At 56.8% G+C, this 25,654-nt stretch overlaps 6 protein-coding genes across 12 annotated transcripts; 4 read left to right on the top strand and 2 right to left on the bottom strand.

Moving 5' to 3' along the window:
- Positions 1-517: 517 nt before the first annotated feature.
- On the top strand, positions 518-4,377 carry AOC3 (amine oxidase copper containing 3). Of its 2 annotated transcripts, none has more exons than XM_062507944.1 (4): positions 518-2,190; positions 2,289-2,574; positions 3,287-3,416; positions 3,579-4,377. In XM_062507944.1, the coding sequence occupies exons 1-4, from the start codon at positions 621-623 to the stop codon at positions 3,879-3,881; spliced, it is 2,289 nt and encodes a 762-aa protein (XP_062363928.1). In that variant the 5' UTR covers positions 518-620; the 3' UTR covers positions 3,882-4,377. The 2 variants fall into 2 exon arrangements, with proteins under 2 accessions (XP_062363928.1, XP_062363929.1); XM_062507945.1 differs by having other exon boundaries at positions 591-2,228; positions 2,309-2,574.
- A 3,185-nt stretch (positions 4,378-7,562) lies between these two features.
- On the top strand, positions 7,563-9,796 carry G6PC1 (glucose-6-phosphatase catalytic subunit 1). Of its 2 annotated transcripts, none has more exons than XM_062508010.1 (5): positions 7,563-7,792; positions 8,290-8,399; positions 8,727-8,794; positions 9,029-9,188; positions 9,275-9,796. In XM_062508010.1, exons 1-5 carry the CDS (start codon positions 7,563-7,565, stop codon positions 9,784-9,786), a joined length of 1,080 nt encoding a protein of 359 aa, XP_062363994.1. In that variant the 3' UTR covers positions 9,787-9,796. The 2 variants fall into 2 exon arrangements, with proteins under 2 accessions (XP_062363994.1, XP_062363993.1); XM_062508009.1 differs by having other exon boundaries at positions 8,727-8,835; positions 9,073-9,188.
- A 358-nt stretch (positions 9,797-10,154) lies between these two features.
- AARSD1 (alanyl-tRNA synthetase domain containing 1) lies at positions 10,155-16,458 on the bottom strand. 5 transcript variants are annotated; one of them, XR_009933928.1, is made up of 14 exons: positions 16,304-16,458; positions 16,108-16,230; positions 15,880-16,039; positions 15,378-15,435; positions 14,880-15,036; positions 14,676-14,792; positions 13,928-14,058; positions 13,689-13,755; positions 13,426-13,517; positions 12,918-12,972; positions 12,267-12,361; positions 11,975-12,125; positions 11,317-11,435; positions 10,155-10,533 (listed from the first exon to the last, which is right to left on the bottom strand). XR_009933928.1 is itself a non-coding variant. In XM_062508063.1 (13 exons), the coding sequence occupies exons 1-12, from the start codon at positions 16,340-16,342 to the stop codon at positions 11,990-11,992; spliced, it is 1,230 nt and encodes a 409-aa protein (XP_062364047.1). In that variant the 5' UTR covers positions 16,343-16,458; the 3' UTR covers positions 11,234-11,435; positions 11,975-11,989. The 5 variants fall into 5 exon arrangements, 3 of the variants coding, with proteins under 3 accessions (XP_062364047.1, XP_062364049.1, XP_062364050.1); XR_009933929.1 differs by having other exon boundaries at positions 11,317-11,390; XM_062508063.1 differs by lacking the exon at positions 10,155-10,533 and having other exon boundaries at positions 11,234-11,435.
- Positions 16,459-16,551: 93 nt separating this feature from the next.
- On the bottom strand, positions 16,552-18,830 carry PTGES3L (prostaglandin E synthase 3 like). The gene is made up of 7 exons (XM_062508067.1): positions 18,686-18,830; positions 18,185-18,298; positions 17,986-18,052; positions 17,603-17,701; positions 17,144-17,233; positions 16,986-17,039; positions 16,552-16,770 (listed from the first exon to the last, which is right to left on the bottom strand). The coding sequence occupies exons 1-7, from the start codon at positions 18,691-18,693 to the stop codon at positions 16,762-16,764; spliced, it is 441 nt and encodes a 146-aa protein (XP_062364051.1). The 5' UTR covers positions 18,694-18,830; the 3' UTR covers positions 16,552-16,761.
- A 143-nt stretch (positions 18,831-18,973) lies between these two features.
- Positions 18,974-22,838, top strand: RUNDC1 (RUN domain containing 1). The gene is made up of 5 exons (XM_062507994.1): positions 18,974-19,303; positions 19,846-20,004; positions 20,275-20,473; positions 20,734-20,823; positions 21,346-22,838. The coding sequence occupies exons 1-5, from the start codon at positions 18,974-18,976 to the stop codon at positions 22,209-22,211; spliced, it is 1,644 nt and encodes a 547-aa protein (XP_062363978.1). The 3' UTR covers positions 22,212-22,838.
- Positions 22,839-22,990: 152 nt separating this feature from the next.
- On the top strand, positions 22,991-25,096 carry RPL27 (ribosomal protein L27). The gene is made up of 5 exons (XM_062507995.1): positions 22,991-23,114; positions 23,214-23,296; positions 23,461-23,630; positions 24,192-24,302; positions 25,006-25,096. The coding sequence occupies exons 2-5, from the start codon at positions 23,216-23,218 to the stop codon at positions 25,052-25,054; spliced, it is 411 nt and encodes a 136-aa protein (XP_062363979.1). The 5' UTR covers positions 22,991-23,114; positions 23,214-23,215; the 3' UTR covers positions 25,055-25,096.
- Positions 25,097-25,654: the final 558 nt, after the last annotated feature.

Genomic DNA, 25,654 nt, shown 5'->3' with positions numbered 1-25,654 from the left:
CTGCTCCCCTCCTCGCAGCTCCATCTTCGCTAGGATGTAACTCAGGCTGAGGGGGCACCTTTTCAAGGTGACAAACTGCTGTCCCCTCCCTCCCAGCTGCAGGACCATGGGGATGTTGGCAACAGCAGTCAGTGCTGCTTGGTGATGGCAGGGCTCTGTCAGGATGGGGCAGTGGTTCTGTAGTTAGCACTGCTCTGCACAGGAAGGTTCATCTCTACATCCACTGCTGCCTGCCCAGCATCTGCAGGGTTAAGAGAAGGAGGGGCAGGGAGATGTGCTTACTTCCCCTAATAACTGGATTAATCCCCTCCAAGCTCTGTAATGTGGGATCTGGGACTGGAGGGGAAGGAGAGATGTACAAACATTGAGCTTACTTAAAATTATGACCCTCTAGGGAAGCAGAACAAGTTGCCTTTTATGGTTCCCAGAAAATCCTGGCAATGTGAGAACATCCTCTCGCACCCTCCCTGCAAGTTCCTCTGGGCCGTTCTTTGCTGAAAAAATAGGAGGAAAATAAACTCGAGCCAACCCAGTCCCTTGTTCTAGCGAGTCGCTGGGAGGATTCCACAGCTGGAAACGTGTCCTGCCAGACTGCAGGAGCACTCAGTGCCTTAGCAGGCATGAGCCTGAAAACCGTGCTCATCCTCCTTGGTCTGGCGTTAGCCACAATATTTGCTTTGGTCTGCGTGTTGCTGACCAGAGAAAAGACCCCCAGAACCTGCCAGCACCTGCCCCTGGAGCAGGAGGACATCGAGGATGGCCAGAGCCTGGTCTTTGCTGACCTGACAGCCGAGGAGATGTCACAAGTGGTGCGGTACCTGCAGGGACACCTCGGGGTGCCGCTGGTTGACGCCTCCCGTGCCAAACCCTCGGACAACTGCATCGCCTCCGTGGATCTGCAGGTCCCCGCCAAGGCAGAGGTGCTGCGGTTCCTGGACGCCGGGGGGGCTCGTCCCCCGCGAGAGGCACTGGCTGTGCTGTACTTTGGGAACCAGCCAGAGCCCAACATCACCGAGTACGTGGTGGGGCCGCTGCCGACGCCAGCGTACCACCGAGACGTGACGGTGCACAAGTACGGGGGCAAGGTGCCGTACCACCGCAGACCCGTTACTGGCAGGGAGTACATGGACATCAACGCCCTCATCCAGAGGGAGCTGAAAAAGGCACCGCGCTTCCTCACTGCATGCTGCGAGTCTGATGGGACCAATCTGGTCATCCTCACCACAGCCCCACGGGGCTTCAAGTCCGGTGACCGCGTGACCTGGTTTGTCCTTTTCCACAGTGTGGCTGGCACTGGCTACTACCTGTCTCCAGTGGGGCTGGAGGTGCTGGTGGACCATGGGGACCTCCACGTCTCCCGGTGGCAGCTGCGCCAGGTGTTCTACGATGGCCGGTACTTTGCCAGCACGAGGGATCTGGAACAGGAGTTTGTGGCCGGTGCACTGGAGGTGGTCAGACTCAAGCAGCCCCAGGCTGAGTCAGTGCTGGGCTCAATGAAGCCCCGGCGCCCACCTGGGTCCCCGGGCCCATTGCAGTTTGAGCCCCAGGGTCCCCGCTACAGCGTCAGGAACAACCGCATCACCTTCCAGGGCTGGAGCATCGCCTTCGGCATGAACCCCAACACTGGCCCACGCCTCTTCGACATCAGGTACCGTGGGGAGAGGATTGTCTATGAGCTCAGTCTCCAGGAAGCCTTAGCCCTGTATGGCTCCAACTGCCCTGGGGGCATGTCCACCCGCTACCTCGATGGCAGCTTTGGCATCGGCAGGTTTGCCTATGAGCTGATCCGGGGCCTGGACTGCCCCTACACAGCCACCTACGTGGACAGGCACTACCTGGCAGAGACAGATACTCCCAAAACCAACCAAAACTCACTCTGCATTTTTGAGCATGACTCTGCCCTCCCTCTGAGGCGCCACTTCTCCGACTCACAGTCCTTTTACTACGGCGGGCTGCGGAAAAACACGCTGGTCATCCGTACCATCTCCACACTCATTAACTATGACTACATCTGGGACTTCATGTTCCATGGCAGCGGGGCTGTGGAAGTCCGGGTGCATGCCACTGGCTACATCAGCTCCTCCTTCTTCCATGGCCGAGGCACTGACTATGGCAACAGGGTTGGGCCCCACACGCTGGGCACGATGCACCTCCACCACATCCACTACAAGGTGGACCTAGATGTTGACGGTAGGTCTGGCCACCTTCATGCATGGCTGTGGTTTACTGTGGCCTAAGGCTCTGCCTGGGGTACAGAGCTCAAGAGCTCTTTCTCTTCTGCTTCACAGGGCAGCTGAACTCCCTGGAGACCCAAGATATGGAGTATGAGTTTGTCAAAGATCCCTGGAGCACACAGAACACAATTGAGCGGCCATACCTCCGCAGGGAAAGGCTGGAGAAGGAGGATGAGGCAGCATTCCCACTCAACGTCCCCATGCCCCGCTACCTCTCCTTTGTCAGCTCCAATCTCAACAAGTGGGAGCACCCACGCAGCTACAGGATCCAGATCATCAGCTTTGCTGGGAAGCACCTGCCCACCAACAGCTCCATGGAACGCTCTATCAGCTGGGGCAGGTGGGTAGCAGGGCTGTGGAGCGTGAGGCTTCAGCTACTTCTGCTCCTGGTGGAGGGAGGCTGTCACCCCTGGACAGGCCTGCACCAGGCTCCAGGGAAGGGTTAAACAGACAACATGTGTAGCTTTTGGCTCTGAAATTTCCTTGAGATGTTGCTCAATAACATCTGCTCGTGGTAGCTCACAGGCAGGAATCTGACCCCACGTCAGACTAATTTAGAGCAGGCCCATGTGTTCCCTTTGAGAGGGAAGTAGGCTGCAGAACAAATTCCTAAGGGAAACACTGGCATTGCCAGGTTGTGATATCTTTCCATGAGGACAGAATACCTTTTGGAAAAATGCTCAGAATAAGCACAGACCAGTCTCACTGCCAGGGTGAACTGATGGAGCTCATGCTGGGGATGTCTGTGTGAGGGAGAAGTGGCTGCGGCTTAAGGAAGTGCATTGGGCACTGAGTGGCAGCGTTTGCACCTGGATCCATTCATGTTTCCCAGCCATGCTGGAAAAGCCACAGGCAGCAAAGAATCCCCTGCAAAGCTCAAAGAGGCTGGGGCTGCTGCCCTTTACTGCCCTCCCAGCCCTTTCCCTCCTGACCTCAGGGCAGGCCAGGGATGAATCTAGCCCCAGTTTGCCAGTGCATCCCAGCTGGCAATGCCCATGTCTGCCCTGCCCTGTGCTGGCATGGACAAGCCCCTCTGATCACTGTGCTGGCAGGTACCAGCTGGCTGTCACCCGGAGGAAGGAGGAGGAGCCCACCAGCACCAGCATCTACAACCAGAATGACCCCTGGACGCCCACTGTCACCTTTGCTGACTTCATCAACAACGAAACCATCACCAACCAGGTAAGCTGGGGTTCCTGGGATGTAGAGAAGCTGAATGTTGTGGGGGCCATCCTGGCTCCTGCCCTGGACAGAGGCTGCACCTCTCCCAGAGCCTGACTGAGCAGCTGCCAGGCTGGCAGAGTCCAGCTCTGTCAGACAGAGGCTTCATTCTTCTTCTCCCAGGACTTGGTTGCCTGGATCACTGTGGGGTTCCTGCACATCCCTCATGCTGAAGACATCCCCAACACAGTGACTGTGGGAAATGGTGTCGGCTTTTTCCTGAGGCCTTACAACTACTTCAACGAGGACCCCTCGGTGGATTCATCAGACAGTGTCTACTTCAGCAGTGAACAGGATGTTGGGGCATGTGGGGCCAATCCCCTTGCCTGCCTGTCCTCTGCTGCCACCTGTGTCCCCCACCTGCCCCCCTTCCACTTTGGGGGCTTCCTCAACCTCAGCCTGGCACTGCCTCTTGGTGGGTTCTGATGGGCCAGGGGATGCTGCTGGCTCTTGGGTGGGTACTCAGAGGGTCTCTGTCCCACACCAGGACCTGCCCTTGCCCCACCCTGGGTGTCATGTGCTCAGGGTCGGGTTTTGGGAGAAGCTCAGTTCTTGTTTCAGCACTGCAGCACTACCAAAGGAAGACCCAAAGCCTCTGAAAAATAGCTCCTGGGAGTGATTTTTAAATTTCACTCCGGGTGTCACCCTGTGTACTGTGGGGTGCCCACAGCTGCTCCCCTCCTCTGGGATGGGACTTCTACCACCTTCCCATCATCGGTGCACACAGGGTGACAGTGCTGGCCAAGGTTGCCTGTAGTACAGAGATGCAGCTGCCCTTGAAGCTGTGTTCCACCTGAGGTTTTGCTCACAGTGGCTGGAGTGAGTGGTGTGGTGTTGCTCTGGACCTGCCACAGGATGCCCAAAACATCCTCTGCAGCCATTGCAGCATCAAGCCCACTGGGCCCAGGCACTGCCAAGCTCTGGCGGCTGCTGCAGTGCCAAGTCTGCAGATGGAGATGGCGCACTGGGCTCACTGGGAGGCTGCTGGAGGAGCCCATGGCTGGGCCTCTGGATGAGCGCTCCCCGAGCTGGGCTGTCCCGTGTCTGCCCTTCCCAATAAACAGGCACTTGAGTGCTTTTCCTGAACAAACTCGTGTAGCTCATGGGTGCTGCTCTGCCTCCTGTGGCCGGGGCCAGACCCCAGCCTGGCTGACTGATGCTGTGGGAGCTGATGTTAGGGATGGCCCTGGCTCAGCTCTGTGGGGGTCCAAGAGATGTGGGGGCGCCCCAGTGCCTGGCATGGCTGTGTGAGTGTGTCTCCTGGACCCTGGTGCTGGCAGGAGGCTCCTGCCAGGGAATATGGAGCAAACAAGGGAGTTAATGTTTAACAGTTGTTCTGAGCTGCGTTAATCAGTTCTGGGTTTGGCTGCTGCCCAGCATGCTCAGCCCCCCTGTGTGGGGACCCTTGATTCTACACCCCTAGCTGCATGTGCAGCTCTGGGCTGAGCCAAACCCCACTGTGCCAGGCTGGGATGGGGACACCAAGAATCTTGGTGAGGCCAGTGCCAGCCCTGACACATGGCTGCAGATGCTAAGCATTCATCAAAGTGTCCCTGGGGACATGGCGGGTATCCATCCCCTCTGACCCCTCACTGTAGTGGATGGGTCTGTCCATAACGTGCTGCAAGGGGCTTGAGCAGCCCTAATGGCTAGGCATGTGGCCCTAGGAGCCAGCTCGGCTTGGTGGGAGAGGTGATGGGGGGAGAGGGTAGCTCAGGCCATGGCTCAGTGTGAGGCTGCAGTGGCCCATGGGTGCCCTGGGGTGACAGCAGGGGCTGTGTCAGGCCTTGTGTCCAGCTGGCTCCTTGCCTGCCCGTGCCCACGTGTGTGGTGCTGCCTGGACTCTGCTCGTGCGCTGACGCAGTGACCACACTGCCACAGCCCAGCCTGGACCTTGCAGCTGTCAGGGAACATTCTGGACCAAACCCTGGCACTGCACGTGGCACGTTACAGCACCCACCGGTGCCGCACTGGCCATTGCTGCATCCAGACCCTTGGGAATCACGGGCACAGCTTGTGCCAGAGCCAGCTGCTGCCACTGGAGTCACACAGCTCCTGGTGCCCTGGGCTTGGTGTGCACAGACCCAGGGCAGAAACTGGGTTCCCCCAGCCTGGCCCCACTCCTTCCCTGGGAAAGCCAGCCAGCCAGTTTACAATGCACATCCCCAGCAGTGCTGCTGGCAGGGCTGCACAGTGCAGGGGGTGAGCTGGACCCTGAGCATTTGTCAGAGCAGCCAGGATGCAGAACCCTGCAGTGCCCAGGCAGCTCCTGCTGCTCTGCCCTGCCCCAGGTCCACACGGTGACTTCGGGGCCAGGGATTTATCCACAGGGCAGGGCATGGAGCAGCGCTGGGATCGTGTGGACCCTGGCACAGTACTCAGCTGTGGCATGTGCACCTGGCACTGCACAGGGGGTACTGGGATGAGCCACTCTGTCCTCTGTGCTGGGAGGGAGGAGGTGACTGCTTCCATTCTGCTTCCTGCACTCTCCCCACTATGGCCCCAGTTTTTCTGCAATGACTTCTACCTAGGGGACTGGAGTGCTGGTCCCCATCCCCCAACATCTTTTGCCCCATTTTCTGCTGTGAAATCTCCTGAGAAGGATTTACTGCTGATAATTTCAAAATATTTTTGGAATGGAAGCCAAGTTTGTTGCATTCCTTCACGCTGGCCAAAGCAACTCTCAGTTGAGGACCCTGGAATGAGCTGTTTGGGAATTTGTTTTGCAAGAGTAAGTCGGTTTCTGTGCAAACTTCTGCTTTGTTGGGATGTTTTGCAGGTCAGGAGCTCAGTCCAGGGTCTGGGACCACCTTGCTTGGGTGCAGCAAGGCTGGATAGGACATGCCTGCAGCAGGGCTGAGTCTGTGGCTTTGATTGCTTTTCTCACAGGCTATCCATGCCCATATCTCAGGAAGCAAGGTTTGCTGGTGTTTTGCCTGTAGACCCCATGGTTCCCTGGGCTGTGCGTGGGCAGAGGGGCAAGATGAGGCCTGTAACTCCTGCTGTTTGTCAGCAGCACTCAGCACTGGACATAGCTCTCACAGAGGCAAACAACACAGGGCAAGGGTTCAAGGATCTTGACGTGAATTTTCTCAGGAGGGAAATAAGTGATGCATTTCACTGGCTGTTGATCATTAATGCCCTGCTGCCTGTTCAGCTGTGGTGGGTGCTGGCTGGGCACCCTGTGCTGCTGCTGCAGGCCTGTGTGCCCATGCACTGGCAGCTGTGGATGATAAAGTTGCAGAGCCAACACTGCTACCAGGGACAGCAGAGTGCAGTTGGGGTGGAGGGCACAGCCATGAGCACAGCAGGATGAGTTGTGTGTTTGGCTCTGTACCCGCAGTTGGGTCTGATGGGGCAGAAGGATTATCCCAGTGGAGCAGTGCTGGAAGGAGAAGTGCTGTCTCTTTGCAAAGGTCCTCTAGCCCCCCACTAGAGATCAGAAGCACAGGGGTGGCACCAGGAGCATCCCAGGTCTTTTTGTCTGGGTCTGTGGGGACCTCCAGGAATGGCTTTGAAAGTTTCCCATTATGCAAAGTCCTGGTTAAATTAACCCGGTTAAATTAACTAGGAGGGGGGGTGGGTAGTCTGCCCTCTGCTCCATGCGCTCACTCCATGCTCCTGGGCATCCTTGCCATGCACCAGTGGTGGTTCACGGGGGTATGGCAGAGAGACCAGAGCAATTGTCAGCCCTGGACATGGCAGCTCTGCAGGACTGTCACACACAGAGTGTGGGATAATGGAGCAAGGGCTGCAGTTCAGTCAAAGCAGCTGAACTGTTGCATTGGTTGGCTGGAGGAGCCAGGACTGCAGGATCCCCTTGAGTGAGGAGATGGTGTGCGGCAGGGGATGCTGCTGGGGTTGGAGCACCCTGCACTCCACGTGCCCTCAAAGCCTCTTTTCCCCTTTTACGTAAGGTGTTCCAAACATGTTTGTTACAACCCCCTGGTGATGTACCTTTGGAAAGAGTGGTTTTGGGTCCAAAGATCAGTGCTGGGACAGTGACCTGCTTGCTGCAAACGAGACCCTGCAGAGTATAAAAGCCCAGTGGCACAGTGGAGCACGGGACAGCCAGAGGCACACTGAGGGCAGTGGCAGCAGAGGAGGATGGAGGCCAACATGAACCTCCTCCACGACGCCGGCATCCGGACGACACACTGGCTGCAGCAGCGCTTCCAGGGCTCCCAGGACTGGTTCCTCTTCATCTCTTATGCTGCTGATCTCAGGAATGCTTTTTTTGTCCTCTTCCCCATCTGGTTCCACTTCAGTGAAGCAGTGGGCATCAGGCTCATCTGGGTGGCTGTAATTGGAGACTGGCTCAACCTCGTCTTCAAGTGGTGAGTGGCCCCAAGCTAACACTCCCACCGTGTGTTGGCACACCTGGACTAATGAGGGCCCAATAGGTGCTCTCAGCCCCAGTGTTGGAGTAGAACGAATACCAGAGTTCAGCTCCAGCTGGGCAGTGACAATGGTCACTCCTTCCCAAGCCATGCAGCAACAGCTTCCCCCTTCCTAGAGCCAAGCAGAGAGATGGAGCCTCCTGCAAAGAGAGCTTCCTCTCAGCCAGGGCTGTGGTGCTGAGTGGGGGGATCTTCATAGAGCTCCTCACCACAGGAGGTCATATTGACTTGCTTCCAGGAAGTTCTTCCCCTCAGAGCTGGGGATGGGGACATGGACAGGCACTGTCAGCTGTCAGAACCAAGCCATCAGCTGGGTGTTGTGTCTGGATGCCCTGGGCCACTTGTGGGTCCTTTGCTTCTCCCATCTCCCAGGACAGCTCTGAAGCTGCAGCTGTGCCCAGGACCTCCCCAGATCCCTTCTCTTTTCTTTTCAGGATCCTCTTTGGGGAGAGACCATACTGGTGGGTCCTTGACACAGACTATTATGGAAACAACTCTGCACCAGAGATTCAGCAGTTCCCACTCACCTGTGAGACTGGCCCTGGTAGGGTTCCCCAAGCCATGGTAGGGGCAGGGGGTGCTTGTCCATGGTGACCTGCACAGACAAGGAGGGGGTGCTGGCCTGGCCAGGGAGGGCTGTGGCTGGCAGCCTGCAGGCAGCACATGCCCCTGGACAGCTCTGGAGAGAGCTGGCCCTTTACTGCTGTGGTCCTGGGGACACTGGCTGTGCCTGCAGGGGGAAGGAGGAGGGCAGCCCCTGCACAGAGCAGACCTTGACCCCTGGTGAAACTGTGGTGGTTCAGCACAAAGCCCTGCCTGTGCTCAGCTTGGCCCATGCAGAGTCTGACCTGGGTCTCTCTTTCTTGCCCAGGGAGCCCATCTGGCCATGCCATGGGTGCAGCAGGTGTGTACTACGTCATGGTGACAGCCCTCCTCTCTGCTGCTGGGGGAGAGAAGCACATAAGGACACTCAGATACTGGTAAGCTGTGTGCCAAAACCACCTGTGCCAGGCAGAGGCAGCTCCAACACTGACAGGCAAAGCCAAGCCCATCAAGGCACAAGGCTGTGGACTGACAGCTAAGCTGTGGCACCCCAGGTGGGATCTGCATGGGGACAGGCTCAGAAGGCAGCCAGGCATTATTTGGAGTAGGTGATGGCAGTGCCATGGGCAGTGCAAGCTGGCCCTGGCACCGACATGGCCGCTTGTCCCTCACAGGGTGCTGTGGACAGTGCTTTGGATTGGGTTCTGGGTAGTTCAGGTCTGCGTCTGCATGTCCCGAGTCTTCATTGCTGCTCACTTCCCCCACCAGGTGATTGCAGGGGTTTTCTCAGGTGAGTGTATCAGAGCCTCCATTCCTTTCCCTGCAGCAGCACTGTACCTGCAGCACTGACCAACGCTTCCACTTTGTTACTGGCAGGGATGGCTGTGGCCAAGACCTTCCAGCACGTCCGTTTCATCTACCATGCCAGCTTCCATCGGTACCTGGGCATCACCCTCTTCCTCTTCAGCTTCACCCTGGGTTTCTACCTGCTGCTTTGGACATTTGGTGTGGACCTGCTCTGGACACTGGAGAAGGCACAGAAATGGTGCAGCCACCCTGAGTGGGTGCACATTGACACCACTCCCTTTGCCAGCCTTCTCCGTAACCTGGGCATCCTCTTTGGGCTGGGGCTGGCCCTCAACTCCCACATGTACCAGGAGAGCTCCCGGTTAAAGCAGGGCCAGCAGCTGCCCTTCCGCCTGGGCTGCATTGCTGCCTCCCTCCTCATCCTCCACATCTTCGATGCCTTCAAGCCACCCTCCCACATGCAGCTGCTCTTCTATGCCCTCTCCTTCTGCAAGAGTGCGGCCGTGCCGCTGGCTACCGTTGGCCTCATCCCCTACTGCCTCTCCCAGCTCCTGGGCACGCAGGACAAAAAGGCTGCCTAAGGCAGGCAGACACCCCAGCCCTGGGCTTGGGGCAGCTACCGGGCCCTGGGTGCACCTCAGTCACTGTTTGCTTCCTGCTGCATCTGCACAGGCTGATTCTGCCCTGGGAGCAGACCATGGGCCAGCGGTGCTGCTGGGTGGCTCCTGGAACCAGGACCCACAGTGTCAGTTATGCTGGTCTGTGGCTGGCTGATGGCAGAGATCCCTGCACGCCCAGCACTCCCCTGCTGTCCATCCTGCACCCACACGTGGGGGTCACCTGCCCAGGAGCCAGCAGCAGCAGGAGATCCTGCACTCCCTTGCAGCTCGTGGGGACAGGCCAACTCTACACCGCAGGGCTGGGGACAGCAGCACTGGGAGCAGGGCTCTCATATCAGCGTGTCTGGGGTCTCCTGAAGAGGCAGCTCTGTGACAGGAATGGGCAGACACTGTGACATGGAGATAAAGTGCCAGTGTGAGGGACCCCCCTGCCCTGGGACGTTTGGTGCTCACCTCTGTGTGATGCAGTGTGGGGTGCACACACGCCCACGTGCACACGCACAACAGGTATGTGTGCACACATGACGTGGGGTGGGGTTGTGCATAGGAGTATTTTATTAAAGCTGAAGATTGTTTAGCTGGTGAGTTTGAGTGTCCCACTGGCCAGCACCATGGGATGGGGGATCAGCTCCTGGATGCAGGGCTGTGGCATGGCCTGCACATGGTAGAAGAAGGACATTTCTCCTGGGTGCTGAAGACCCTCAACACCTGCAAGACATGTTGAAGCCAGTGGGAAGGGCTTTACTTTTTGTTTTGAGGTGCAGTTGAACACTGACACTACATGGTGGCAAGGAGCTGCATTTTGTGCTGTTTGTTCAAGACTTATGGGTGCACTTTGTGCCAAGAACAGGGAAGAACATGTATTACCTCACTGCTTACAGAAGCAAGCTCAGCTTTGGGACCAACTGGCTCAGCTGGGGCTGTGCTGAGCCCCCAGGGTATTAGGGACAGAACTGGCATTTGGCTGTGGTGTGGGGTTGGGGTCATGCCCCTCCCACCTCAGTACCTCAGCCCAGTGCTCCCTCTGCAGCAGGAAATCCTGTGGGCTCAACCTGCTGCCTTCCAAGCTGTGCAGGTTGTACAGCTCAGCTACCAACTTTATCAGTAAACATCCCGAGTCTGAGATAGTCTAAAATAGATAGGGAGGTACAGATACTTTCTTCCTGCCAGACTCTGTGCATGTGTAGGATCACTCCCAAAGCACCTGCCCCTGCAGCTCTGATCCCACAGCCAGCTCCAGGCCTCAGAGGTGGCCCTTGTGTTCTGATGTCACCCCAACAACTCAGCCAAGCCTGTGGCCATGCAGCAGTCACAACAGCCATGGGTGGGAACTTGATCTGCCGGGGCTGCTCCCATCCCCTTGCTCATTACAGATAAACTTCCTTAGGATGGAAGTTTATTTTATTCTGTTTTTCTGTTTATTACCAATACCTGGAGCAAACCTGCCATGCCATTTCTAGCAAGAAGGGGAAGGGTAAATTCTCGAATTACCTGTTGTGCCCCGTTGTGGCTCCACAGCGCCCTCTAGTCCCTCCAGAGGAAAATGCAGCAGCTCCAGGGCCTGCCTGGGCAGGAAAGGCGAGCTCAGGGAACACCAGGGACAGCTCTGCCTAATGCCGAGGGAGTTTACAGCTGCATCAGCCCGAGAAACTGCCGATGGTCAAAAACCGACCAGTAACAACTGCACCCCACCAAGTGAAAGGACTTGGTACCTGGTGGGGAATGATCTCCTGCCTGTGGGGCACCTGCTCTCCCTTCCAGCTGCTCTCTGCCTTTGCCCAGCCCAAGGTGTCAGCCCAAGGTACCAGCTCAAGGCTGGTCAGGTGGGACGAGCTACCTCTTGTTTGAGCATTTGTGCCAAGGAACTCCTCCTCAGCAACTGGTGCAAAGCAAAATGCCTCAAAGTACTGCCAGCAGGAGGCTTCTTCTGGGTATAGGAACCCTACAAAGTGGGTTCCTAACTACTTTTATCCCTGTACTATTTGTATTGAGAAACGAGCCCTTGCAGCAAAGCAGATCCCCTCCCCATTTCCGTGAGCACCCAACAAGCCCATGCAGAGCATGTGCACACCAGCTGTTGGGTTCACGTCTTTATTCTCTGGTAAAGATGCTAGTGGAACCTATGCAAACAAAGGGAAGACAAACCTACTTTGAGAATTGTTTCTCATGCTCCAGGGTTTTGATGGCTAATGAATTCCTGGAGCAGAGTTTGCACTTCTCCTCGCCGGCTCATCTTGGCTGCCTTGCCCTGGAAGCGGCCGTGCTTCCCAGCTCCTTTTCCACCCAGCAGTTCTGCCACCCTGCATCAACAACACCACAGGCTGGAACCCAACCTGCTCAAGACAGCACACACGGATCTGTGCCTGGATCATGCTGTGCAGCAGCTCGTTCTGCAACACCAGAATTCTTACTCAAGTTAAACAAATCACAAAACATGTTACCTGGGACCTAAATTTTCAACTGCTTTAACAGGTCCAGCTAGAAGGAAGAGTCCTGCTTCTTTTTCATCTCCCACAGTCAGGAATAGCAGGGTTTCCTGTGGAAAGAGATGGGCCTTGCTCCAGATAAATCAGTGTCCTCCTCATCCAAGAGAAAAGACACTGGCCACAGGACACAAACAGCAAACTGACAATTTGGAAGTCTGTGCATTACTGAGACTGAGACTGCTTGAAAAAAGTAAAAGGGAAGTGATGTGTGAACCTTTTGTGCCCAGTCATGCACTGCTGGGACAGAACAATATTGGGGTATCCCAAGTTAAATGGATACAGTTGGCAGTTGAACTAGGTGATTGTGACTGAAACCTTCTGTTCTTTCCCTTCTACTCCTACCTAATCCTATCCTAACAGCCTCCTATCAGCCAATGAGGCCCTGTACAGGTCTTGGAGGCTAAGGCTCTTCCCCAGTGCTGTGAATTCTCACTCTTGAGGACTTCCTTACAGACTGAGGCTGCTGGGGACAGGTAACCTCAGGTTCAAAGGAACAAGATCTGCAGATCCTGACTGTGGCAGGAACAGCAGCCTGGCCAACCTCTGTCTTTGTGTAACTGGGGTGAAAAACCATTGGTGTCAGTTTAGTCTTCATCAGTGACTCACCTCTGTCCCAATCTCATTAGCAATGATGTTCATAAATTCAGAATCACCCTCTTTCCTGTATGGATGGATAAAAAAACACTTCAGAAAAAAGCTAAACTCCCACCTGGAGTACAAAATCTCAATCAGAAACCAAGTGCCTGATCAGGGATTTTGGTCTCTTGCTCTTATTTGTCTATGTATGTAAATCCTCACTGGGCACTCCTGCCAGGAGTTATGTGAGTGTTATCTTTAAGAAATGGAGCTCCCCGTTATTATTTGAAAGTATCAAGTGCAGAGAGAATTAGATGGACACTGAATTTCTCAGATACAAAACCAGAAGAATTCAGTGACTGAATTACGAATAGATACCTTTAATTACACAACTTTGCAGCAGGTCAAGGCAGTTTAATATTCTACTTAGTTTTTTTACATTCTTCCTTGAGAAAACAACCTGCACATGTGTGAGAGATCCAATTGCCATAAAACATGTGGGATACTGTTGGTCCCTCTTCCCTGAGCTCACCCATACCTGTGCAATACAAACAGCTGCTTTGGAGCAGGTTTGCTCTTGAAGTCCTGGGCTATCAAAACAGCAATGTCTCTAAGCAGGTTCAGGTTATTCTGAAAGAAAAGCAAATGAATTGTACTGCAGCTGGAGAAGTCGGTGTGAACACTGTAGTCTTTCCAGAGATCTGAGCACTTTTCATAATATCCACAAAAATGGAAGCTGTTACCACAACTAAAGGTCTACAGGAAATAGTGACAACCCACTTTTCCCTGCCATTCTTGTACCTTCTGGAGAAGTTTCACAGAGCTCTGCAGTCTCTTCACAGCCTCCACGTGCTCACCTGGTCCATTTCTGAAAGAAATGGGAGACTTTGGATGACTGCTCTGAAGGACAAAGGAAAGATTTCCTAAATGAGCAAAACAGGCAACATCATACACAGCCCCTCAATGTGTACCATGAGGTTTATGTGGTATCTCTAGGAGGAAGAGTGAAGATGAAATAACAAAAGTGGAAAGGGTATTACTTGAGCAGGGAGGTTAGAGCCTTCTCAGTACTGTGACTTTGTTCGATTGACTTCAGCACTCTGTTTCCCGTCAAGAAAACCAAGTTGGTTTTGTTCTTTTTCCCTTTTTCCACACCAAGGAGTTTAATAACCTTAAAAAGAAAATCATCCTGGTCAGAACAGCATTTTCGTAATTCACATAGGTGGTTAGTTCCTGACAGATTATGCCTCGTGGTGAATTTTGACTCTCTGCTAGTGAAAATTGATTAAAATCAGCCAATTAAAAGGTCAACATACAAAAATAAAAGGATGGTGGTACAGTGGAATTTATGCAATTTTCTAGCCATGAGATGCACCCTACAGGGCATCTGGATGTCTCTGCTGGGAAACAGATTCCAACCAATGACTGAGAAAGTACAAATACTTAAAGGCAGGTCTAGGATTCTATCACCATTTCCCTGCACAGAAGATTTCTCATCCATGATGAACACTCAAAAACATCAGAGCTTTAAGCAAAGGCAACATGGCCAACTCTCCTGGCCACGCAAAAACGTCACTGCTGCACACAGGGCTGAGTTCTGCAACAAAGAAACAAAAGCACCTGAGGTGCCCAGCCCATGTATGACCCTCCTGGGGTTCCCTCAGACTGGGGCCGCTGCCACCCCCTTCCCCATCAGCACAGTCTGGAGCAGCCTGTGGATCTCGGGGACTTTGGCTGTACTTCATGTGGAGTGTGGCTCCCAGAGGCAACCCAGCTGCAGCCACACACCTGGAGGTCACTCAGGTTACTGACATGAGTCCCACAGCACAGGTTGGAGTCAATGTCTTTGATGTCCACCACACGCACTGGCCCTACATGGTCATCGGGCAGCCCTCGGCTCCTCACCTGGTAGAGGAGAAGAGTGACAAAGGTGACATCTGTGCTCAGTTATTCCGGTCCCGTGAATCCCATGAGCTCTCTGGCACCACTCACTGTTTCAATTTCAGGATCATCTGCAGCCAGTTCCCTCACTGTCACAGGGACCCTGTCCCGGATTTTCTCGTTCACGCTCTTCTCCAAGGCCCCGACCTGTTCTGCTGTCACCAAGGGGGTGTCCAGCTCAATGACACTTCGCTGACGGCCCAGCTCCCTGCACCAAGGAAGAACATCTACTGCTGTAGCTGAGACCTGCTGTGCAGTACCAGCATCCCACTGCTGGGAATGTGGTGACTGAAACAAAACAGACTTCGCTCCTCTCCCTGTTATGTTCAAAGCACCAGATGGAAACCAAACACTAAAGGAGGACAAGACAGAGCAAACACCTTGTACAGCTTCTCTCCAGGTCAGTCACCTCTCCTGAAACATCTGAGCTAAAGTGAAAAATCTACAGTGCTTTTGGTATTTCAGTGTTCAGGCTCTGTGCAGGGCAGCATGGTGGCATGTGCCCAACAAAAATATATTGGAGTCAAAAGGAACCTTTATCCTGCTCACCATGAAGTCGTCTTGAATCCAAACATCTGTTCTGCAATGGCACTGATGAGATGCTGTCCTGGAAGAGACGTGCAAGCACTAGCTGTGAGTGCCACTGACATTTTCAGCCAGGCCATGTCTTTCCTGCTGACATTCTCCATGACAGGTGAGTGCTCAGTGCTGAGGGGCTCCTCCCGGTGCTCAGGAGCAGCAAGGAGACAGCTCCAGCCTCGTGAGCCTCAGCTCCCGGCAGCACTACAGCACACGCTGGGGGCTGCAAAGCAGGTGGAACTTTCTCTTCCAAACCTGTTTTCGGTGCATTTGTTCACAAGCCAAGGAGAACTCGCAGAGGGGCACCCGCTACTCCCAGTAGTCTCGGGAACAGACTGTGCACACAGAACTGTTGGGTTTCTCCCTGCCCTGACCAGAGTGGGGACACGCTGGGCGCAGACCGCCCCCCCCCCCCCCCCCCCCCCCGCCCCATCGGCACCGTTACCGGGCGCTCCCCGGTACCGGCACGGACCTGAATGCTGCTGCATGTGGTCGAAGCGGCGCTCCCAGTCCAGCGACAGCAGCACTTCAGCGCCCGGTTCTAGCGCGGCCGGCACGAAATGCACGGCCTCGGGGCCCCGCCGGGTCACGCGCAGCACCGGCACATCTCCGATGAGGCCGCGATCATCCGGCTGCGGACACGGGACGTCAGTGCCGCCGGCTCCGGCCCGGCCCCCGCCCGGCCCAGCCCAGCCCGTACCTGCCCGCCGCCCTCGGGGAAGAGGATGGTGTCCTCCAGCACCACCTGGAACCCGTGCACCGGCTCCCCGCCGCCCTCGGGCCGCAGCTCCGCCGCCCGGCACGACACCACCCTGGTGGTGAACTGAGACAGAGACGGCGGCGCCGTGAGGGCCCGCCCGGGCCTGCCCCGCGCCCCGGCCCCGGCCCGACGCTACCTGCCGGGCCCAGCTGTCCCGCTGGCACCGGAACACCATCACGACCGTTCGGCACAAACGGGCCGGGACTGGCGGCGAGGGCGGCCGCGGAGCGACAGAGCCCGGGACCGGCGGTGGCGGCCGCCGTGCCGCGAGCGGGCGGGGCCTGCACGGTGACGCGCGGGCGCGCTCCCGCCAGCGGCGCGCGCTGCCGGGCCCGGTGCGGGTGAGCGGCTCCCGGTGCCCGGCGCGGCGGCGCACGAGCGCACGGCACACGGCTGCGGCAGTTCATGTTTATTGCCCCGCGAGGGTAACCGGCTACGGGAGACCGGACCGCGTCCGCCGCCCAGGGTCGGGAGCGTTGCCCGCGGCGACGCACGAACTGAGGCGGCCCCGCTTCCTCGGAGAACCCTGCCCGCGCTGCTCCTCGGTGCTACCGGTGCACCGGCCGGCCTCCTGCGGCCCCAGAGCCCTGGGCGTCAGTCATCCTGCGGGGGATAGGAGCGAGGTGCCAGGGACTGGGCCGAGACCGGGCCAGTCCCGGTCGCAGCCAGTTGTCCCCGGAGCGTTTCTGCGCTGGCTCCAGGACAGGCTGCCCGAGGGGTGCAGTAGGAGGTGCTGCTGGTGTCCCGGAGCCGGCAGAAGGCTGAGGCTGGGTTGTGCTAGGCAGGGTATCAGGAAGCAGCTGGCAGGTGGTACTTACATCCAGGTCATCCATGGCTGGTGGGGGACCTTTTTGTGTCACCTTCTCCAGCATCTGGATGGGAAACAAACGGCTGGATCCCCAAATGCCTGGCATTGCCCCATCCCACACAACCATACAGTGTGTCCCAGGATCCTGAGGCTGGTGGTCCAGCTCACCTCTGCATACTGTTCCACCATGGCCCTCTCCACCTCCTCGTCCCCTTCCCAGTCTCGCCAGTTGTCAAAGTCCACGGAAAGCCAGGCTGGCTGTGGGCACAAAGAGGATTCCCTGCAAGGGGGGGAGCAGAACTGCAGGGACCTGCAGCCCAGAGGCAGCTCCTGCACAGGTGAGGGGCCTTGTCAGACTGGGGAGGGTCAAGAAGCAGGAGTGTCCCTCTGCCTGCAGACACTGGTCCTGATCCTGAGTGTGTGAAGGAAAAGGGGTGCCGCATCCTTCCTGGAGGGCAGAAGTCTGTGGGCTAGTGGTGATTGTCAGGACAGGCTTTTTGGGAGCTCCATCTTGGGGTCCCCTGTGGGGGACCTCTGTGTCTGTCCTGGTGGCATGTTGGTTCCTAGAAGCCACAAGGTGCTGAGTGGGGATAGCACACATGCTGAGGCACCAGGCACCACACACACCTTGATGTTCTCCTTGGTGATGCGCGGCCAGGCCACTTTCTCCTTCCACTTCCTCATAAAGCATGTGATGGAGCGGTCAGAGCGCTTCTCCCGTGAGTCCTGCCAAGAGATCAGAGGTGCTTTGCTGTCTGCTGGGCTCCTCTCTGCATACGGTTAAAGCTCGGCCCTGCGCAGGCTGCGGGGTCACAGAACCACTGATTGTTTCTGGCTCGAGGCCGTACCGTGAGCACCAGCCCCAGGGCTGGGGCTCTCAGGCTCACCCCGCTGAAACACTCACGAAGAGTAGCACTCAGTGTTAAGTAGCGTTGCTCAAGACCGCACAGATTGGCTCTCTGAGCCTGACAGAGGCTGTCAGAGAACAGTTTGGTGGTGGGATACCTCACCTTGGAGTTGACCCTGGCATACAGGTTGATCTCATTGTAGAACTCCACACCGTCGGCATTTTTGCAACTGCCAAAACATTGTAACAACCGGGCTTAGGAGAGAGCTGAGGCCACAAGTCTCCTCTCACAGAGTACTCCCGGTCCTCTGAACCACCCCCAGGGAAGAGCCATGTCGATCGGCAGGGCAGTGGCAGCTTACCTGAACACCAGCCGGTGGTCCTCGATGACGACCTTCACGTCCGTGCTGTCCTCGACACAAAACTCCAGGTACACGTACCGCGGCCGGTCGTACCACAGCGTCTTTGCAGGTTGCCTTGGGGAAGAGCACACCACCGGCTATCACCAGCGGGCACTTCCCCGGTGCCCAGCAGCGCTCGGCAGGGCCCGCGCGGGGCACGGAGGGCGGGGAACACGGGCTCTGCCTGGGCCGAGCCCCGGGACTGGCAGTGGGAGGCGGGCGGGTGTCGACCGGGAGCGGACGGTGGACACTGGCTCCGTGCCGCCCCCCTCTCCCGTCCCACACGCCTCTGGCCGGGCAGTCGACGGGCCCCGGCCCAGCCCGTGTCCGCTCCGTTCTGCCCGGCCCTGCCCCGCTCCCCGCTGCTCCATGTCGGAGGGTTCTGTCGGGCGGTGCCTCGGCCGCGCACCGGGCACCGTGAATGGGCTCCTTGCGCTGCCCGTCCCGTCCGGCCGCGCTCACCTCGCCATGGCGGTGCCGACCCCGCCCCGCGCTATTTTGGGCCGGGGGCGCGGCCGCCGGGGCTCAGGGCCCGGGCAGGCCAGGCCGGGCCGGGCCGGGCCCGGGGCAGCCAACCCGCGGGCGCGTCACCGCCCCCCGGCCCCCGGTGCGCGCCCCCGGGGCCGCCGCCGCGCCGGGCCGGGCCGCGAGGGGGCGCGCTGGCCCCGCCCCCCCCCCCCCATGGTCCCGTCTGGTCCCGCCCCGTGGCGTCAAGATGGCGGCGGCGTCGCGGCGCCGGTAGCGGCGGCTATGGAGGGAGAGGGCGGCTCGCTGGGCCCCGGCGAGCGCTGGGCGCCGGTGGGCGCCGTGTCAGCGGAGGAGGACGAGGATGAGGAGGACGAAGAGACAGCGGCCACGGGAGGAGAGTCGCCGCAGTCAGTGGCGCGGCTGCGGGCCGAGCGGCGCCGGCTGCACGGGGCGCTGCTGGCGCTCGCCTCGCACTTCGCTCAGGTGCAGTTCCGGCTGCGGCAGGTGGCCCGGGCTGGCCCGGCCGAGCAGCAGCGCCTGCTCCGCGACCTCGAGGACTTTGCCTTCCGCGGCTGCCCGGCGCCGCTTCCCCACGGTCTGGGCGCCGCTCCGGTGAGTGCCTGTGGCAGGGCTGGGGGGAGCCTTTGCTGAGCATAGATCCGGGGTCGGTGTGTGGGCCTGACCCGGCCTGAAGCCCATTAGCGGCGGCTGCACTGCCCGCGGTGCTCGGGTTTGCACAGAGCTCAGCACTAGACGTGCACAGACCCTCGGCGACTCGGAGCCAGCTCGCAGGGATGTACCCTAGAGCCCTGAGCGGTGTGTCACTGCTCCACGCCCTGATACAGCACAGGTGACTCAGACGATCTGTGATATGTACATATTGTTTGGCTGCTTTCTTCCTGGATCCTGGCCTTGTGGGACAGGATGTGGGTGCAAGTGGTCTGGAAAGGGGCTTCCCCTCCCTTATCAGATGAGGTGATGTAGATGGTACCTCTACTTGCTGCTCAGATGCATTTCTCTCTCAGGCTGGTTTGCAGTGCTCGCTAGTGAAGTACATGAGGTGCAGGAGATACTCCTCATGTCATAATCCTGTTCTCTGTGGCATGGATATGATAATAAGTCTTCTGTTTTATATATTGATAACTTCTTTTCAGGGTGAGCAAGAGAAGCAGGGGAAAACCGAGGTCCAGAAGGAGAAGCAGAGAGAGCTGATCCTGCAGCTCAAGACACAGCTGGATGACCTAGAGACCTTTGCTTACCAAGAGGGCAGTTATGATTCTCTGCCACAGTCTGTGGTTATGGAAAGACAGCGGGTAAGTCTCACAAACCCTCCTGTTCTATTTCCTAGCCCTTGTGAGTGTCTTATAGACTGCAGGCACTTAATCAGTGTGTATTTCTCACCAGCAGCTATAACAGAGTGTCAGGAGTTTGTCTACATGTGTGAACCTGTCCTGTGTCTTTTGCAATTGTTTCTGTGCAGCAAAGGTATCCTGTTTCTGAACCTCTGGGAAAGGAGTACTTGAACCTCTGGGGCAGCAGTACCACATAGTGAAATTGCACTGCTGCTCACTTGTGTTTTGCAGATGATTATAAATGAATTGATAAAGAAGTTAGACATGGACTTGAGTGAAGATTTTGCAACGCTCTCTCCAGAGGAACTGCGGCAGCGGGTGGATGCTGCCATAGCACAGATTGTGAATCCAGCCAGGGTGAAGGAGCAGCTGGTGGAACAACTGAAGACACAGATAAGGGATCTTGAAATGTTCATCAACTTCATTCAGGGTCAGTGATGAGTTTTTGAATAAGCAAACTGAATTGCTTTGTAATTCCCTCATGTAGTCATGAGGAGGAAGGTCACAGATGTCAGGAGATGCAGGAACAGCTTCTAGGTCACAAGAAAGTACAAATCTCTCTAAACTGATGGTGAGGAAAAGTATTGATAGAGTGACAAAAGAGGGGTCTGAGGAATATTGACCTTAATATTTGGGATATGCAGCTGAAATTCACAAATATGAAATAATGATCTGATATCTTTTATGTAGATGAAGTTGGAAGCTCTGGCAAGGCAGAAGATGGCCACTGTGACTGTGGAGGCTCCTACAAACCCAGCACCCGGCCTTCTGGGAACAGAGGTGAGCACTGCTGGGCTTGGCAATGTCAGCAAAGATCCAGCTCCTCCCTGGAGCTCTGATGAGCACAAATCCATCATTGTCTGCTGGCAGCTGGTTTCTGTGCATCTGCGCTCCCTCTGCTGAAGGCCTGTGTCCTGTTCCTTTACCGTCCTTTCATGGGATCCTCAGAGTAGTCACAGAGCCTGAGCATATGGCATGGAGGGTGGGCTCGGTCCTCAGTGGGGGTCAGGAATAGATTGCTGATCCTTGGTGCAAAACACACCGTAATTCGTGCTCTTCAAGCTCTGAGCTCTGTGAGCAGGTACAGTGAGGTGGGGGGATCCAGTGTTCTTTAGAGCTTGAGGCCTCCCTAATCTCTTGTACCTGCTGGAAATACAGTAATGTAACATGAGGCATATGCTGCTACTCAGAATGCTAGCCTGAAGGGATTTTCAGATATTTGCACTCCCATTGTGTGTATGAACAAGCAGAGTTGTTGAGTACCTACTGACAGTATGTTTTTCTCTTTTCTAACCCGGTCAGTGAACCCAGAAGATGCCAGAAGGATGCAAGAAACGGGCCTGCAGCTCATGCGCCGCATGCTGGCCGTGCTGCAGATCTTTGCTGTCAGCCAGTTTGGCTGTGCCACAGGTCAGATCCCTCGCACCCTCTGGCAGAAGGACCAAGACAATCAGGACTTCTCCCCCTTAATTGAGAAACTGGAGTTATCAGTGGAGCGGGTGAGGCAGCTTGCCCTGAAACACCAGCAGGCAGAGCATGTTATCTGCTCCTCTGAGCTGCAGGATGTTCCCCTGGGAGGCAGAGACGAGCTGACTCTGGCTGTACGCAGGGAGCTGACGGTCGCTCTGCGGGACCTGATGGCTCACGGGCTCTATGCCTCTTCCCCAGGCATGAGCCTGGTGCTGGCCCCCATCGCGTGCCTGATTCCCGCCTTCACACCCTCGCCGCGGACCATGCACCCCTGGGAACTCTTTGTCAAGTACTACAACGCTAAGAATGGACAAGCCTTCGTGGAATCCCCAGCTCGCAAGCTCTCCCAGTCCTTCGCCTTGCCTGTGACAGGAGCAGTGGTGGCTACTCCGAAGCAGAGCCTGCTGACAGCCATCCACACAGTGCTCACGGAGCACAGCCCCTTCAAGCGCAGCGCAGACTCAGAGCTGAAGGCGCTGGTGTGCATGGCGCTGAACGAGCAGCGCCTGGTCTCGTGGCTCAACCTCATCTGCAAGTCTGGAGCTTTGGTTCAGTCTCACTACCAGCCCTGGAGCTACATGGCCAACACCGGTTTCGAAAGTGCGCTCACCCTTCTGAGCCGCCTGAGCAACTTGAAGTTCAACCTCCCGGTTGACTTGGCTGTTCGGCAGCTGAAAAACATCAAAGATGCTTTTTGATGTGTTTTTATTGTAGATCATCCATCTTCCACTAGTAGGCAGCTGTTGGGCTCAAGAAGCCTGGCTTTTGTAAGACCAAGTTTGTCTCTTTGGTATTTGCTTTTAGGAAAATCTTACGGTGTCATGCTGTTGGCAGTGTGTTGTCTGATGCTGCCCCTGCAGAGCAGCTGGAGGTCGCAGGTAGGGCAGCACCTCACCCTGCCTGCTGCTCTCGGGCCAAACTGCCCTGCCCAGTGCTCAGTGACTGTTTGAGGGTCGTGGGCAGAGGCCTGGTGCTGGGGGAAGGCCTGCGGGATGTGCAGCTGAGCTCCTTTGTGGTTATTTCTCGCAGTCTCTGCACACGATTCCTCACGGATGAGGGACCTGGCAGGTTTGGGGCACCTTGGGGGCTGCCCGGTCACATAGGACTTGACCTGCCCCCGGTGGATGTAGAAGATGGGGGCCGATCCCGAGGTGCTCGGGGGCTCCTCCAGCGGCTCTGCAGTCTGTGTCCCTTGGGATGCCGGGGCGCTATGTCCAACGGATCCAGCTCCTTGTTCCAGGCTTTTGTGTGGGGGTCAGCGCAGCCCGGTGTCCCGCGGGGTGTATTAAATACCGCTGTAGTATCTGTGGGCCGAGCCCGCTGCCGTACCGTGTGCTCTGTCCGTTACCGGAGCCGTGCCTGAGGGGGACGGGGGAAGCGGACATCTGGCACCGCCGTGCCCGGGGAGGGCAGAGAGGGACGGACGCCCGGTACCGCCGTGCCCGGGGAGGGCAGAGAGGGACGGACGCCCGGTACCGCCCCACGGCGCCGGCTGCGGTTGCCGGTGACGCGGCGGAAGTGACGCAGGGTCGCTGAGCGAAAGGCGGGGCCGCGGCGTTCCATTTCTCTTCCGGCCTGGGCGCCATCGCAGCGAAGCCTCGGTGAGTGCGGGCGGGCGCGGGATCCGCCGCCATCCGCGGGGGTGGCGGCCGGGGCGCGGATGGCGGGCACGGTCTGACTGCCGGCTGCTGCCTCCGCAGAGATGGGCAAGTTCATGAAGCCGGGGAAGGTGGTGCTGGTGCTGGCCGGCCGCTACTCGGGGCGCAAGGCCGTCATCGTGAAGGTGAGGCCGTGCCGGTGAGGCCGTGCCGGCGAGGCTGTGCCGGCGGGTCCGCGCCGCCCTGCCGGGGCGAGCGGGATCCCGTGGGCGGCACGGGCGTGGGTCCTGCGGGGCCCGTGCGGCCGCGGCCCCTCGGTGCTATCGCCGCCGCGGCCTGTTTGTTGCAGAACATCGACGATGGCACCTCGGATCGGCCGTACAGCCACGCCTTGGTGGCCGGCATCGACCGCTACCCGCGTAAGGTGACTGCTGCCATGGGCAAGAAAAAAATCGCTAAAAGGTCCAAGATCAAGTCCTTCGTGAAGGTTTACAACTACAACCACTTGATGCCCACCCGGTGAGTGTGGCCCCGGGAGTCCTGCTGCCGGCAGGGTCGGAGGAGCCTTGGCTCCTTTCGTGGTTCTTGTGTTCTCTACTGAACACCGGGAGTTACCAAGGATGTTTATGCCGTGGCTGGCTGAACGTCAGGCTCGGGCTCTACAAAAACAGGGAGTTGGGGGTCTGAGACTGAATGGAAATATTAATTAACTTTTGGAATGAGGTAGCTGGCTCTTATTTCAGCCACACTGATCTTACCTTTGGTTATGGGGTGTCAGCAAGTGAGCAGTTTGAGATATCTGTGAGGCTCTGGAGCTGGCATTTCTTACCGTGCCTCAGAGCTCCCAGGCACCACATTGAACAGAGCTGCATATCCCTCAGAAAGTGTGTGGCTGTTCCTTTTATGGGCTGAACTGAAACTGCTTTAGTGGTTTGGTGGTTCCTGAAGTGAGGATACCTTTACAAACTGTAACTCCTTGACTGGACATTAGAATGAGTGTTTGGCCGATCCTGGCACCACTTGGATTTCAGCCCTGTGCCAGGTACCATGTCCCTTTTGAGCTGTTCTGCTCCTTCCCAGGTATTCTGTGGATATTCCTCTGGACAAAACAGTGGTCAATAAGGATGTGTTCAGGGATCCCGCTCTGAAACGCAAAGCAAGACGTGAAGCCAAGGTGAAATTTGAGGAAAGGTGAGTTGGGAGCTCATCTCTTCAGTGGTGTTGGTGCTCATGCTCGGAGTGAGGAGTTGGTGCAGCTGTTCCACAACCTGTGAGTCTCCCAGCTGGCACTTCTGCCGCAGTTCCTTTGCATGCATGTTTGTTGAGCGTGTTCTTTTCACCTGTGCGTGTGTGCAGTATTGTGCCAGCACGTGCGGGGCCTCTCAGGTGCCAGAGGATGATCTGAAAATATGCTGCCAATTCATCTTCTCTCTTATCACTGGGCTGGGGGGCCAGAGCAGTGCTGACACTTTGTTGTGTGTGCTTGGGTTTCTGCTCTTTCTTTATGGTTTTCTGTTCAGAAGCTACTTCAGAGGAAGGAGTTGTGTGACCTCAGTGGGACACACAGTGTCTCCGGCAGCCCCTGAGATGTTCTCCAAGGGCATCTCCCCCTTCCACGCGAGATGTCCAGCAGGAGGGCTGTGTCCTGTGCTTGTGCTTGTTGGGGTGGGAGCTACCACAGTGCAGGCATCCTTCATTAAAAACCTGGCACTTGCTTCACTTGGAATTTCAATATTTAAAGCGGGTTTAGTTGGAGCCCAGGCCAGAGAGACCAGGTGAATTGCTGGTGGGTGCTACGTTCTGTCTGTCTGGAACAGGTTAGGTATGGTTTTGGTGCTGTTACCTGCTGTTAGAGAAGGACATGTCCTTCTCTGACCTGTGTGTTCTCTTTCAGGTACAAAACTGGCAAGAATAAGTGGTTCTTCCAGAAGCTGCGATTCTAAGGGTGTAACAAGGTTGCATCAATAAATGTTTATTAAAAACCGTGTGGTTTTTGTTACTTAACAAACAAGCAGCGGCCTTGGTGGTGTGGCCATGCTTGCTCTGTGTCTCAAAGAGCTGGGAAAACTATTGCAGTCCAGGTCAGCATCAGTACAGTTGTGGAGCCTTGTGCAGCTGAGCCATGGGTGCAGGTGTCACCTCTGGAACTGCTCCAGGTGTGGCCAGAGCTGCCCTTCCCTTCTGCAGGGTGCTTGATGTTCCTGCCACAGGGGAAATCTCTTGTTTCCAAAACGGGTGATCCGTGTGAGAAAAAGGGTGAAAGAGTGGTGGGCAAATGGGGTGATTCTGGGTGTCAGCTGAGTGCACAGTGATTTGTATGGAGAATGACCTGTGGGTATTGGAATTTAGTTTCCCAAACGGGGCAGTGCTGGCTGCTAGCCTCCTGAGGAGGAGGGGCTGGGTCGGGTTGTAAATCCAAGAGTGGGGTAGGAGGAGTTTATCAGCTGGTCCGTTCCTCGTAGGGCAGGTGGGTGCTGAGGGAAGGGGAGTGAGGCGGGGCGGAGATCGGGGGATGATGGGGGTTATGCGGTAGCGGGCAGGGC

Source organism: Cinclus cinclus, chromosome 24 (genome assembly GCF_963662255.1).
Source record: "Cinclus cinclus chromosome 24, bCinCin1.1, whole genome shotgun sequence".
Classification (NCBI taxonomy): Eukaryota; Metazoa; Chordata; class Aves; order Passeriformes; family Cinclidae; genus Cinclus; species Cinclus cinclus.
This window is presented reverse-complemented; position numbering and strand designations above follow the sequence as displayed.